Source organism: Ostrinia nubilalis, chromosome 22 (genome assembly GCF_963855985.1).
Source record: "Ostrinia nubilalis chromosome 22, ilOstNubi1.1, whole genome shotgun sequence".
Taxonomy (NCBI): Eukaryota; Metazoa; Arthropoda; class Insecta; order Lepidoptera; family Crambidae; genus Ostrinia; species Ostrinia nubilalis.
In genome coordinates, this window is record NC_087109.1 from 7,460,356 (window position 1) to 7,471,873 (window position 11,518).

Sequence of the window (11,518 nt, forward strand, 5' to 3'; positions counted from 1 at the left end):
GCTCTCAAACCTTAGTTCAGTCTTTCCCAAAGTGGGCGATAACGCCCCCTCGTGGGCGCTGCAGGCTTAAAGGGGGGCGGTAAGAGACCCAGAAAAAAAATCGGGACGTTGTGTAGAGGCTTGGGAGGCGTCATTTACTAGGAGGACTCTTGTACATCGACTGAGCTCGACTCTTGACTACAAAAATGGGGGGCGCTAAAAAATAATTTATTCTCAAAGTGGGCAGTAGACTAAATAAGTTTGGGAACCACTGCCTTAGTTGAAAGAGACTAAAAAATATATACTATACCTACTACGAAAGGATTTTACAGTGGGTAGGTCCTAACAATCTATTTAAACTGTGAGTACATAAGATGAGATCCGAATTTACGAAACCCCTTTAAAATAATATTTCCTAAGTAAATAACTACATAGGTAGTTAGAGACACAATAATGGGCAAGTCACAAAGAGATTTCATCTTAGCTGGTGGAAACTGTTTTAACATTTATTTCTTTGAAGTAGGTAGCATAATATTTATGATATTTGCTATGTTACTACGTTATTCTTATTAAATGAAATACATCTTTAATCGTACCAATGAATCCAATACAGTAGTGCATAAAGAGAGCAAGATGTAGGTATATAGGTAGGCAGATGTTCGCAGCACCCGCGTGGCTCAAGGGCTCTCACTCGGTCGAGGGGTGCATCGACGGGGTATTGGCACACCTGATCGGATGTTTGTATCGTACAGAAAACTCGGAGACCTATATTCGTTGTACTTTACAGGTGAAACGTACTAGTTGTGTGTGATTTTTTGTGAAATAAATTAAAAACACAAAAGTGATTTTCAGTGCTTTTTTGAGACTTTTACATGCCTAATAATATGTATTATAAATCTAACTTCGTAAAAATACGCTGCAGCACAAAATAGGAGCTGCAGTTCTGTTGAATTTCAAAGTAACTGGACTCTTATGATTGACTATATTGATAATCATATTTTGAAAAGCCACTTTCAGAGCCAATATAGCGCGCAGCGTACCTAGTGTTTATTTTTTTTTAACATTATGGTATTGTTAGTGCCTATTCTGAACACATGAACTTCCTGAAACTTTAGAGGTACAAGTTCTTTATCTCAATTATTCGCGTCCCAACCGCCGCGTGTGCGGCCCCCCTACCACCCAAGGTGCAAACTTTAGAGGTACTTACAAGTTCTTTTTACCTGTTTCCTAAAATCTCAATTGCTCCAGCGTCTCAACCGCCGCGTGTGCGGCCCCCCTACCACCCAAGGTGCGGAGAGGGGGTATTTTGCGGCTATTCCAATTATACGTCTTATGAAATAGTTGTCAGCGTCGTCGTTTCGCACCCGCAATATCGCGCGATGCGATAGGCGATCGGAATTTTTGTTAAGAAGCGCACATGGTTCAAGAGAAAGCTGTAATAAGGATGTTTGTTTTTAAAATTAATTATTTTAGAAAAAAACATTTAATTTTGTTTAAAAGCCTAGACGATCTGAAAAACTTTCCTTCTGGCGCATCGGGTAAAAAATACTAAAGTCGAAAGTACTGGACATGAAATTATTCAAAGTGCGTGATAGGTTCCCATAGTTAACTGCTTACTGTCCTGAAAGGTTTACCTAGTACCTTTGTTTATCACCTGTCATCGGTTTGCACTGAAGAAAAGTCGATTCTTAACTTTAATCTTCTGCTGATTAATTTTGTTGCGTCTCCAATGACACTTTAGCTTTCCCCCGGGACAAACTTGACCTTTACTGGTTGAGTTTTTGGCGGTTAAATGCAGGTCAATAAATCATGGCTACACAGGAGTATCAGCGGTGGAAATGTGCAGAGTGTATAGCCCTGATTCTTTTAAACATTGGTAAGTCATCTTACCTGTAGCCTCGTAGGTTATCTTATTCAAGTCCCTAATTTTAGCAGTAATTTGAAAGATTAAGAATGTAAAATTCAATTACTTATAAAGTAAGGCGGTATTCAATCGCTTCCGCGCCTTCTCCGCCTGTCACCGTGCTCCCTGCGTAAGGCGCCTCACGCGCGCCGCGTTACCACGAAGAATGGCAGATATAGCGCGCAACGATCAAGGTTTTAAATTCAGTTCAGCTTCAGCCGAAGGACGATTCATTTATTAGATTTTTCATTATGACCTCATTCCTGGTTGCCGTTTCAAGTATTGTGCCGATTACCGATATAAATACCTGCATTTATTGTAAAGTTCGCCCAACGATGTCGGCATTGGATAGAGTCGCTAGTTCGATGTCCAACGACCGCACGATTATTGTGGATAATTCACTCCTGTCACAAATTAATACTTATTAGTAACATATTAAGTAAGGTATTAAGCTGGAGGGTTAAAATATAAAGAGTGATTTTTGCGCTAGAAATTACCAATACTTATTAGTCAAAATATTTAACAATAGAACTTAATTTTATGTTTTAGACCAGGTTTGGTTTAATTTGGTTGGATTTACTATACACGAAATTAAATCAATACAAGCAATTTCAGTGTTAGTACTTATCCAAAAGGACTACCTTCATTATTGAACTGAAAGGCCTACCTCCTACAATATACCTGCCGTAAGCCGGTACCTAGGTGTGGCCGGTAATCTGCCATCTCAGTGCAATCTGGCCGGCTAGGCCGGGTTAATCCGGTTAACCGGCCATTAAAATTAACCCTACTTGTTGATTGCGGCCTGAGGACCCGGCAGGCTAAATGGAAAGCCAAGATTTTGGGGAACTATGTAATAAACACGGGTAGACAATGTCGGTCGAAAATGCTAAATAAACACTTGGAAAAGCATAAAGTTCATTGTGAAATCGGGAATTATTGTAAGGTGAGCATTAATCACAATCACATTAGCATTGCGGAAGGCCTATGTTCAGTAGTGGACGTCCTATGGCTTATGATGATGATGATGATGATGATCATAATATGTTAGTAAAACATTAACAACCACATGAAAATATACGTCCTTTGGTAAACTGTGTAATAAATTAAAAATGCCAAATGTTTATTTAGATTTGTCAATTTGACAATAAAATCAGTCACCTCGACTTACAAGACGTTTTCGTCAATAATTTTTATACGAAATTATTTAAAATTGTATTGTTCATATTTTGTAAGGCTTAAAAACAGGTAAAACTAAGCTATGAAACTAATACCTAAGTAATTACCCACTTTCTTAGGTACTCTCCGAACTAAGTTAAGTACCTTTGTTAAGTTTCCCTCCAAACTACTGTTGTGGTATAATCTAGACGTAGCCAAGTCGTAGCAGGACTACGATGACTACGATTCGAGCTACTTCATTACTTTATGATATAAAGGGAAAGAAAGAAAAGCATTCGGGTTGTTAGCCTGTTAATCAACAAAGAATGTGCGCACATTAAATACCAATTTAGTATCGCGTATCGGTTAAAGAGGGTGTTTTTGAACGCAGACAAAGCAGTTATAAACTTCCTTAAATAATTCAATCTCACTCATCCACTCTTCTAGAGTGAGCCACCATGCCGGACGCAGGCAAGTGCACGTTCGGCACTCGGATGCCGATCGACATCCACATGCTGAATGAGATTATCTACCGGGAGGTGAAGCACTTCAGGAACTACAAGATATACCGCCCCAACTTTGGATGTTAGTACATCTATCTTTAAACATCTTTGAAGCTCTACCTTGTATTTGCTATTTCACTACTTATCACAATGCTTGTCAAAATCATTCTTAGGCTTTAACTAAACTTCGCTGTTCCTATATTGTCACAATCACAGGCAACATCTAGACTCCCAAACTACAGTGAGGTTCGTTCATTCAAACCAAATGACGTCCACTGCCAGACAAAGGCCTCCCCCAAGGATTTTCATAACGACGGGTCCTGCGCTGCCCGCATCCAGGTACTTCCCGCGAACTTCACCAAATCGTAAACACTACGTCTTCCAGCCTGTGGTCGCCACTCAAGAACTTTTCTGCCCCAGCAGTCATCAGCTCTACGAGCCATGTGCCCCGCCTACTGCCACTTGATTTCAGCAATTCTGCGGGCTATGACGGTCATTTTGGTGTTCCTGCGGATCTCCTCATTTCTAATTCGATCACGCAGCGAGGCTCTAAGATTAAGAAGAGTTCACGATATTCTTCCCTACTGAGCTCCAGCAATCATTGTTGAACCGGTAATTTTATTTATTACAATTATTGCTTTGCTTGATCGAAGTCAGAAAATTATATCAGCAATTGCTTTGTAAGCTACATTCAGCTCAACCATAGTTTCACCCCTCAGCTGTCCCCGTGACCGGCAAATTCTACGCGGCTCACGACCAAGTGAAGACGGAGTCCAGAGAGCAGACGCAGAAGGTGGACGACTACCACCGCAACGTGGCGCAGACCAGGGCTAAAGGACCCAAGAGCAAGTACCCCACCCCGGCCACAGAGAACATGGTGTAAGGAAATCATTTTGACACACAATTGATTGAGCGTTGAGCGTGAAAACGTTGATTTCCCGAACACAGAGATTTTCCACTAACCGTTGTTTTGACGAAAGTAGTTCTGTCAGGAGGAAGAACCGATTAGCGCTTCTTAAATCTTTATGGGAATATGTAGACAAAACCATATTCCCCAGTGTTGGACAGTAAAATTTTACATGTTGCCTCTTCTTGGCGATTGAGAACTTTAGGTAACTACATCATGTAACAATTTGACGACATTTAAAGTAAAATTGTACCTACCTATACCATTCAGACCACGGGACGTCAAGCTCATAAACTTTGTAGCTCTTTGTGCAGTTTCCTACCTATTTCCATTGATGTTTATGTTTTTTTTTTTTTTTTTATGCATAACAAGGCAGGTATTTGACCACAATCGCACTGATGTTAAGTGGGATGCAGTCTAGGATGGTACATATCTGCCCTGTAAGTGCTTATTCACTCTCGCCTTGAAGAGGCCCGGATTATAGTTTTCGGGAGTATTTAGTATTAGTATTTCAGGCTTTCAGCAAATGACTAATGACGTATAACATACGAATATTCTAAGTAGGTACGTGATCATTGTCATCAGATACGGCTGGTTCTCCAAGCCGCTGGTGGCCATGGACCGCAACGACCGCCGCTTCTACAACCCCAAGAAGGAGAGCACGCACACCAAGATCGAGATCATCATCCTCATGTCCAACCCCAAGAGCAAAGCATAAGCTTCCTAAACCTAGGCGCAGACCACCAACTTTCTAGTCGGCCGATAGTTGGATCGGGCTGTTAATCAGTATGGAGATGTATGAAAGTGCGCACATTACACCGATTTGGTATCGGGCGATTCTTCATATCTACAAATTAGAATCGGGCCCAACTATCGGCCAACTAAAAGTCGCCCTAGGCTAACAGCTGCATATTAACATTCATAATACCATGCATGCATACATGCCATTGAGTCCCAAACATTATTAGGTACTAGGAATATTCGTCACAGTTATATGTAGAGTTCAATTTTATTAACTTAAATTCGATATTTAGGCCTATTTCGTAGGTTGCCTTGTTATTTTTTATTTTTTATCTTTGCCTCATAAGTTTTATGATAGCACTTCTTAGTTGTTACATCAACTGTAAATTTAATTTTGCCTAAGTTTGTAAAAATATATTTTGATCATTATACTGAATGTAAAAAAATAAAATCATAAACAACGATCTTTCTTTTTCTTCTCTGATGAAAAGTTAACTCCAGTGATCTTAACTTTTATAAAATGAAAACGAAAAGTGTTCAAGATCATAACACCTCTGTATTTAAATGGTGCATTCTAATTCTAAATAAATACTGAACCATATGTTATAATCAACACAATATGCCGCTATTCCTGGTCTTCCTTTTCTTTCGCTGCATACTGATTCCAGCTCCTTGTGGCTTTATTTTTAAAGTCACTTTTCTCCAGAGGTCGCAAGTGCGCTGCTGCTACGCGATCCCTGAAATAAAAATGTAATTTAAAGTTCATCTCCCTTGATCGCCTCTTACGACATCCACGGGAAAAGTGGGGGTAATTCTCTTTCTACAATGGCTGAACCACTACAGTCTACACATACTAAGGAGATATACGAACGGCAGGTTTACATTAATATCAGCTGTTTACAGTTTTAAAGCCTGAACTCTCACTTGTAGTTAGCTATTTCTGTTAGCTAACCCTACTTCACAAAATCTTCATAGGTATAATAACCACTCCCTCGCCCTACAATTGGTAGGGTAGTTTTGTAAACCAGTCACCGTACTCACGCAAACTCCTCATAGGACTTGGCAGTGTAAATGGCATCGCATTTCACATCGTTGATCTGCCAGTGCTTTCTGTCTTCCGCCACACAGTCTCGCAACTGGCTCTCCATGGCCGCAATATCATCTGCACTCAATGGCTTATTCATTTTAATTTGATAATCACAAATTACACCCTCCTACAACAGAACAACAATGGATTATTGAAATTGACAATATTTGGTAAATAAATGCGTTGCCATAGCGACAGTCTTACGTAACCATGCCAACAACTTATTCGTTTATTCAATAAAGGCTTTACGTCAACATGGTTATTTTTTTCCTAGTTTAGTGGACAGTAGTATGATAATAATTATCAGCTAAGTAAGACCTCCTTACTCATACCGGCATCTTTTTTAAATATTTTTTTTAATTAAATTCTTACCAGACAGCTTATTTAGATAATGAAATAATTCCTCTATGCCAGATAGGTCATACTTAGTCATAGCACGGGTCATAGTCATTTATTTCATAAACAATAACATTAGGTAGACCAAAACAAAGTAGTAAATTAAAACAATTGAGTTATTTTAGACCAATAATGGTAAAGACCATCTGAAATTGTTGATATTGCCTACTTTACTTGAAAACATGACGAAGTAGTATTGTAGCACCTCTTACTGAGCGTTGTTGAACAAACATTATTACGTTCCAAACATTTCATTGGTATTAGTAGACCGATCGAACGTTATACTATTGATTGCTCTTGCTAGCAATTTACCTACTTGATTTTTGTTAGGGAAAAGCAATGGAAATATTTTCCCATTATCTCGTAAATGTGAAATCTTTCTTTACTTATCTATGACAATTCTATGACTGAAAAAATAGAGCTTCTTAATTAAGTAGGTACTTAATTGTGATGTGACTTGTAAAAATAAAGTAAATTAATGTGTACAAAAATTACAATAGATAAAGGTGTAAAAGAAATAAGCCAAGTGAATTAAGTAACCGGGTGTTTTATTGATGAAAATCAGTAGTTTAACATTTATTTATAAATTAATGTCTACCTCGAAGTAAAATACCTTCAACTTGAAACTTTACGAGCTTCATAAATAAAGTTGTAGAGCTATAGTCGTGCGTGACCACCAGCTCCACCGCCGGATTACAGGACTTAGCTGGTTTAACCTAAACAGCTGTTATTATGGGCTTGCTGCGGTGTTTAGGATTGTGTAAGTGGTTTCATTTTAGTTTTAACTAGCCATTATACTATTATTGCTTTGCTTGTTTTTTTATCACACAACGTTATTTAAACAAACTTAAGGGTAACCGAAATCGAAAAAATCAAGTGGCAGTGGGCGGGGCACATAGCTCGTAGAGACGATGGCCGTTGGGGCAGGAAAGTTCTCGAGTGGCGACCACGGGCTGGAAAACGTAGCGTGGGCAGGCCTCCTACTAGGTGGACCGACGATCTGGTAAGGGTCGCGGGAAGAGCCTGGATGCGGGCAGCGCAGGACCGTTCATTGTGGAAAACCTTGGGGGAGGCCTTTGTCCAGCAGTGGACGTCATTTGGCTGAAACGAACGAACGAAGGGTAACCGACGCCATTCTGGAGAAAATATTATGTAACGATCTACTTACTATCAGTTGGTATACTTAATTAAAATTTAATGCATGTCTGGTAATTGTAACTTTTACATTTGGTAATGAGTTACTTATTTAGGGCAAGAAGTAGGTAAAAAGTGTCGTAAAAGTCTAAACCTGAACTTTCGTGTCTCCTAAAATTTTAATTTGACTAACTATTAAATGTTTTAAGATTAAACTTACGTTCTAACGTCACCTTAAGCAGTCCGTAGTTTACTTAATAAGTAAGTGTAGCCTGTTGTAGCCACTCTGTCTCGCTACGTCGCCAGTATTTCGGTACAACAAAACGCCTAAGTAAAGCCTAAAGTTTTATTTATTACCTACGTTTATTTTTACAGACACTATAGTTATCTTCAAGTTGAGCTTCTGCCGCAGCTCGGCTGAATATGAGATATTCCCTGGCTTCGACCTGAAAGCCATATTTCCCAACACAGTGACGTCATCACCATCAACTACGACGTTACATACCACGGCGAAGACATCGACCAGTTGGGAAGAAATCCAACTCCCTGAAATAAGTACCATGGCTAGTACTGAAACTACTATGACAAAGGTAAGTTTGTTAATGCTTTAAATGGCTGTTGAACCAGATATTCATAATGCATGAATACACCAAGATAACCACCAACAGGCAAAGATGGCGAGACATCTTAACGCCAGCAACATCCACCCACAACAACAAAGCGTAACGACTGGGAAGAAGAAGATGAAGATATCATAAATTATATTCTCTAAGTTAGGGCTTCCCAAACTTTTCTTTAGGTACTGTGACGCTTTTGGGAATATCGCAATTTTTTGCAACATTTGTGGTTTCTTACCTATGACGTATCTTAATTTATTTCAAAGGAACCTTCCATTTTAGACAACTACCACTACTCAAGAGCCCCTGCTCAACAACGCGCCCTACAAGCCCTACGTTTGCCCCGAAGAGGAGGTGCCTCTGAGCATCGGCCCTTACGAGGTGCCGACGCAAAAGGACCTCGTGGTCCACATGAAGAAGATCTTGATGAAGATGTTCAAGAGCTACCATAAGAAGGCACTGTTCTTTTTAAACGACGTAATGAAGGTAAGACTCAGTATTGGCAATCAGATGATTAATCTCATGAGCGCCTAAGACCTCTGTGGAGTTCTGCAGGGTACCCAGTTTGGCCTCAAAGCCTTCCAGTCGGGTCCTGACCTCGACTGATCATTGATTTGATTCTGATTTGGCTTTCGGCCATGGTAATAAAGGTGAACATAATGCGAAAAGGCATCCTCTACCAGTTAACTTGCGATTTTATCTGTGGCACATGCCATCAACGAGAAAACTGTCGTTGCAACAACTTATTTTTTATCAATTTTAGGCAACAAGAGCAACTTCGCAGATTGAAAGGAGCTGTCCCATCAAAAGCAGGAACACGTACAAGCTGTGCGTGAGGCACGTCAGCAACCAGTGCCAGGTCATCACCAAGAGCTTCGTCACCTCGCTAGAGAGACAGAGACACGACGTGTCTGCATTCACTGAGGTACGTACCTTCAGGAATCTTGAAACTGCTGGGATAGCGAAGAATCGGGTAGTAGGTAGGTACCTACTCAAAAATCACAAAAGTTTCAGAAATGTAAGAGAGAACAAAATGTTGTGGGACAACAACAACTAAACCCCTTTAAGATTCCCATTGTTTTACACATAAATTATTTGATTTGATTTGTCTCCATAATACTAAGTTACGTTACATGGCATTTTTTGTCGCATGCTCGCTCTTGTAATATGCGTGGCAAACCTTTCGTTAGAGCAATTACCTACTCAATATCAAGTAGGTAACAAGTGAAACAAACCAAATTGATTAACATTTCTACGCCAAGGATCAAATTTTTCGCTTATTTCACCACGATGATCATGAACTTTATAAAATGCTCGGCGCGGCGTCGCGGTGTGGAGAATGCCATGCGCACAGGTGACCCCCCGAAACAACGGATCTAGTCTAGATACTGCATGGGTAGTCAGAATAAAATAATTTAAAACTCACAGGCTTCCATCTGCAACATGTCCTCAATGAAGGCTGACCCTGTCCAGCTGATCAAAACCATCGCCATGGAGGATGCGTCTCTTGAGTTCGCGCTGCCAGGGTTCTTGAGGCTACTCGGTGCCTGCTCAGTGTACTGCCAAAGGTGAAAAACATTATCTAACTACCCACAAAATAATAACAAAAAGGCGTGTGTTCACGTGCTTGGCATCAGGGATGTTATGGATATCCGAAACCGTAACCGTAACCGATGCAAAAGTTTCGGATAGTTTCGGATGTAGGCATTTTAAATTGTTTTTTGTATAGTATTATAAAATATGTAAAGGCATAACAGCCTGATTATGCCATCTAGTATCAATTTTTATTACTTCTTATTCGATGTAAAGTGTGCGGCCATGAATGAACCGTGTTGGACAACTATTGCAAATTGCATTCTAAAGCACAGATATCCGTAACCGTAACTAGAGATGGGTTTCCACCCGGGTAAAAACCCACATGAGGGTAAAAACCCAATAAAAACCCGTTTCATTCCACCCGTGGGTGTTTACACCGGGTGAAAACAAATAATTTTATAATTATTTCAATTGGTATCTTTTCTTTTTTTTATTAAATTTTTCTCATTTAAGTTTATTGATTAATAAGTAATAAGTCAAATTTAACACTAATATGCATTTATATCGTGGCCAAATCGTAAAATTGATCACGTTATGATGATGTGACCAATTATTTTATAAAATGGTGTTATTTCAAGAATCGTTGAACCGATTTAGAAGAAATTTAGTAGGAACACAATAATTTGTGATCATGGCAAGGACATGGAGGGGGGGGGATGGGGGGGGATGCCAAAGATGCCAAACTCTCTCTTTGATGACATTACGGTATAAAGTTACAAATAACAACACCAACTACAAAGTACTTCTGCTTAAAAACTTGAAATCGAACCGCCCTTCTGCCACTGTACCGCATTGTAACGTTTTTCAAGACCTCCTCTCCCCCCAGATTGCATTAGCAACAAATACCACTTCTCACTTTAAAAAAAACGCTATTTTTGTTTTCACCCACCAGAATGGGTGATAATGGGTAAAAACCGGGTTTTTACCCAAATCACCCAGTTTTAACCCAATCGGGTGAAATGGGTTTTTACCCACTACCCATCTCTAACCGTAACCGAAACTTTCGGATATCCGAAATAAAAAAATATCCATAAACGTAACCGAAACCGGTATAATATTATGATCCTATATCCGTAACCGTATCCATAACCGAAACTACATATCCATAACATCCCTACTTGACATTTTCATGTTGTTTCATCATCTGTAGGCCTAGGATGCGCGCCACGTTATGTTTTTATCGCGCCATTTTATCAATATTACGCGATGCCATGCGTTTGTAGTCTAAAATCATCATAAGATATTATCAGGGCGCGCCTCATAGAGTAAATTCAAATTAAACATCGCTTATTTTCAGGACACCGATCACGGCACATTGGAAGAAACCGAAACGACACATGACGGATCAAGATCTCGTTATCAAGCACTTTTTAACCCGTAAAAACTATGCTCAACTGTTAAAAGAACACTTAACATAACATATTATTGTTTTTGTTAAAAATACTTATTATTTTTTGTGTGAACGCAGTCATATCAAGTGAGTTAGCAATCTCGTGAACG

General features: G+C 39.6%; 2 protein-coding genes and 1 long non-coding RNA gene across 3 annotated transcripts; 2 read left to right on the forward strand and 1 right to left on the reverse strand.

The window, feature by feature from the left end:
- The first annotated feature begins 3,034 nt into the window (after window positions 1-3,034).
- LOC135082801 (cilia- and flagella-associated protein 144-like) lies at window positions 3,035-5,561 on the forward strand. Its single transcript, XM_063977561.1, has 4 exons — window positions 3,035-3,127; window positions 3,485-3,622; window positions 4,260-4,419; window positions 5,033-5,561. The coding sequence occupies exons 2-4, from the start codon at window positions 3,496-3,498 to the stop codon at window positions 5,163-5,165; spliced, it is 420 nt and encodes a 139-aa protein (XP_063833631.1). The 5' UTR covers window positions 3,035-3,127; window positions 3,485-3,495; the 3' UTR covers window positions 5,166-5,561.
- A 163-nt stretch (window positions 5,562-5,724) lies between these two features.
- On the reverse strand, window positions 5,725-6,457 carry LOC135082843 (uncharacterized). Its single transcript, XR_010259495.1, has 2 exons — window positions 6,230-6,457; window positions 5,725-5,925 (listed from the first exon to the last, which is right to left on the reverse strand). It is a non-coding gene; the product is annotated as an uncharacterized LOC135082843 (long non-coding RNA).
- An 829-nt stretch (window positions 6,458-7,286) lies between these two features.
- On the forward strand, window positions 7,287-11,448 carry LOC135082949 (uncharacterized). The gene is made up of 6 exons (XM_063977717.1): window positions 7,287-7,431; window positions 8,181-8,395; window positions 8,705-8,908; window positions 9,186-9,347; window positions 9,851-9,990; window positions 11,316-11,448. The coding sequence occupies exons 1-6, from the start codon at window positions 7,404-7,406 to the stop codon at window positions 11,434-11,436; spliced, it is 870 nt and encodes a 289-aa protein (XP_063833787.1). The 5' UTR covers window positions 7,287-7,403; the 3' UTR covers window positions 11,437-11,448.
- The last annotated feature ends 70 nt before the right edge of the window (window positions 11,449-11,518 follow it).

What these genes read in the sequence shown, in the direction of transcription:
- LOC135082801 (XM_063977561.1), top strand. Translation starts at nt 3,496, where the DNA reads ATGCCGGACGCAGGCAAGTGCACGTTCGGCACTCGGATGCCGATCGAC. An exon ending in ATACCGCCCCAACTTTGGAT is followed by an intron (nt 3,623 to 4,259) that starts GTTAGTACATCT and finishes TTCACCCCTCAG; the next exon opens with CTGTCCCCGTGACCGGCAAA. An exon ending in CCGGCCACAGAGAACATGGT is followed by an intron (nt 4,420 to 5,032) that starts GTAAGGAAATCA and finishes CATTGTCATCAG; the next exon opens with ATACGGCTGGTTCTCCAAGC.
- LOC135082949 (XM_063977717.1), top strand. Translation starts at nt 7,404, where the DNA reads ATGGGCTTGCTGCGGTGTTTAGGATTGT. An exon ending in TTTTAAACGACGTAATGAAG is followed by an intron (nt 8,909 to 9,185) that starts GTAAGACTCAGT and finishes TATCAATTTTAG; the next exon opens with GCAACAAGAGCAACTTCGCA. An exon ending in TGCTCAGTGTACTGCCAAAG is followed by an intron (nt 9,991 to 11,315) that starts GTGAAAAACATT and finishes GCTTATTTTCAG; the next exon opens with GACACCGATCACGGCACATT.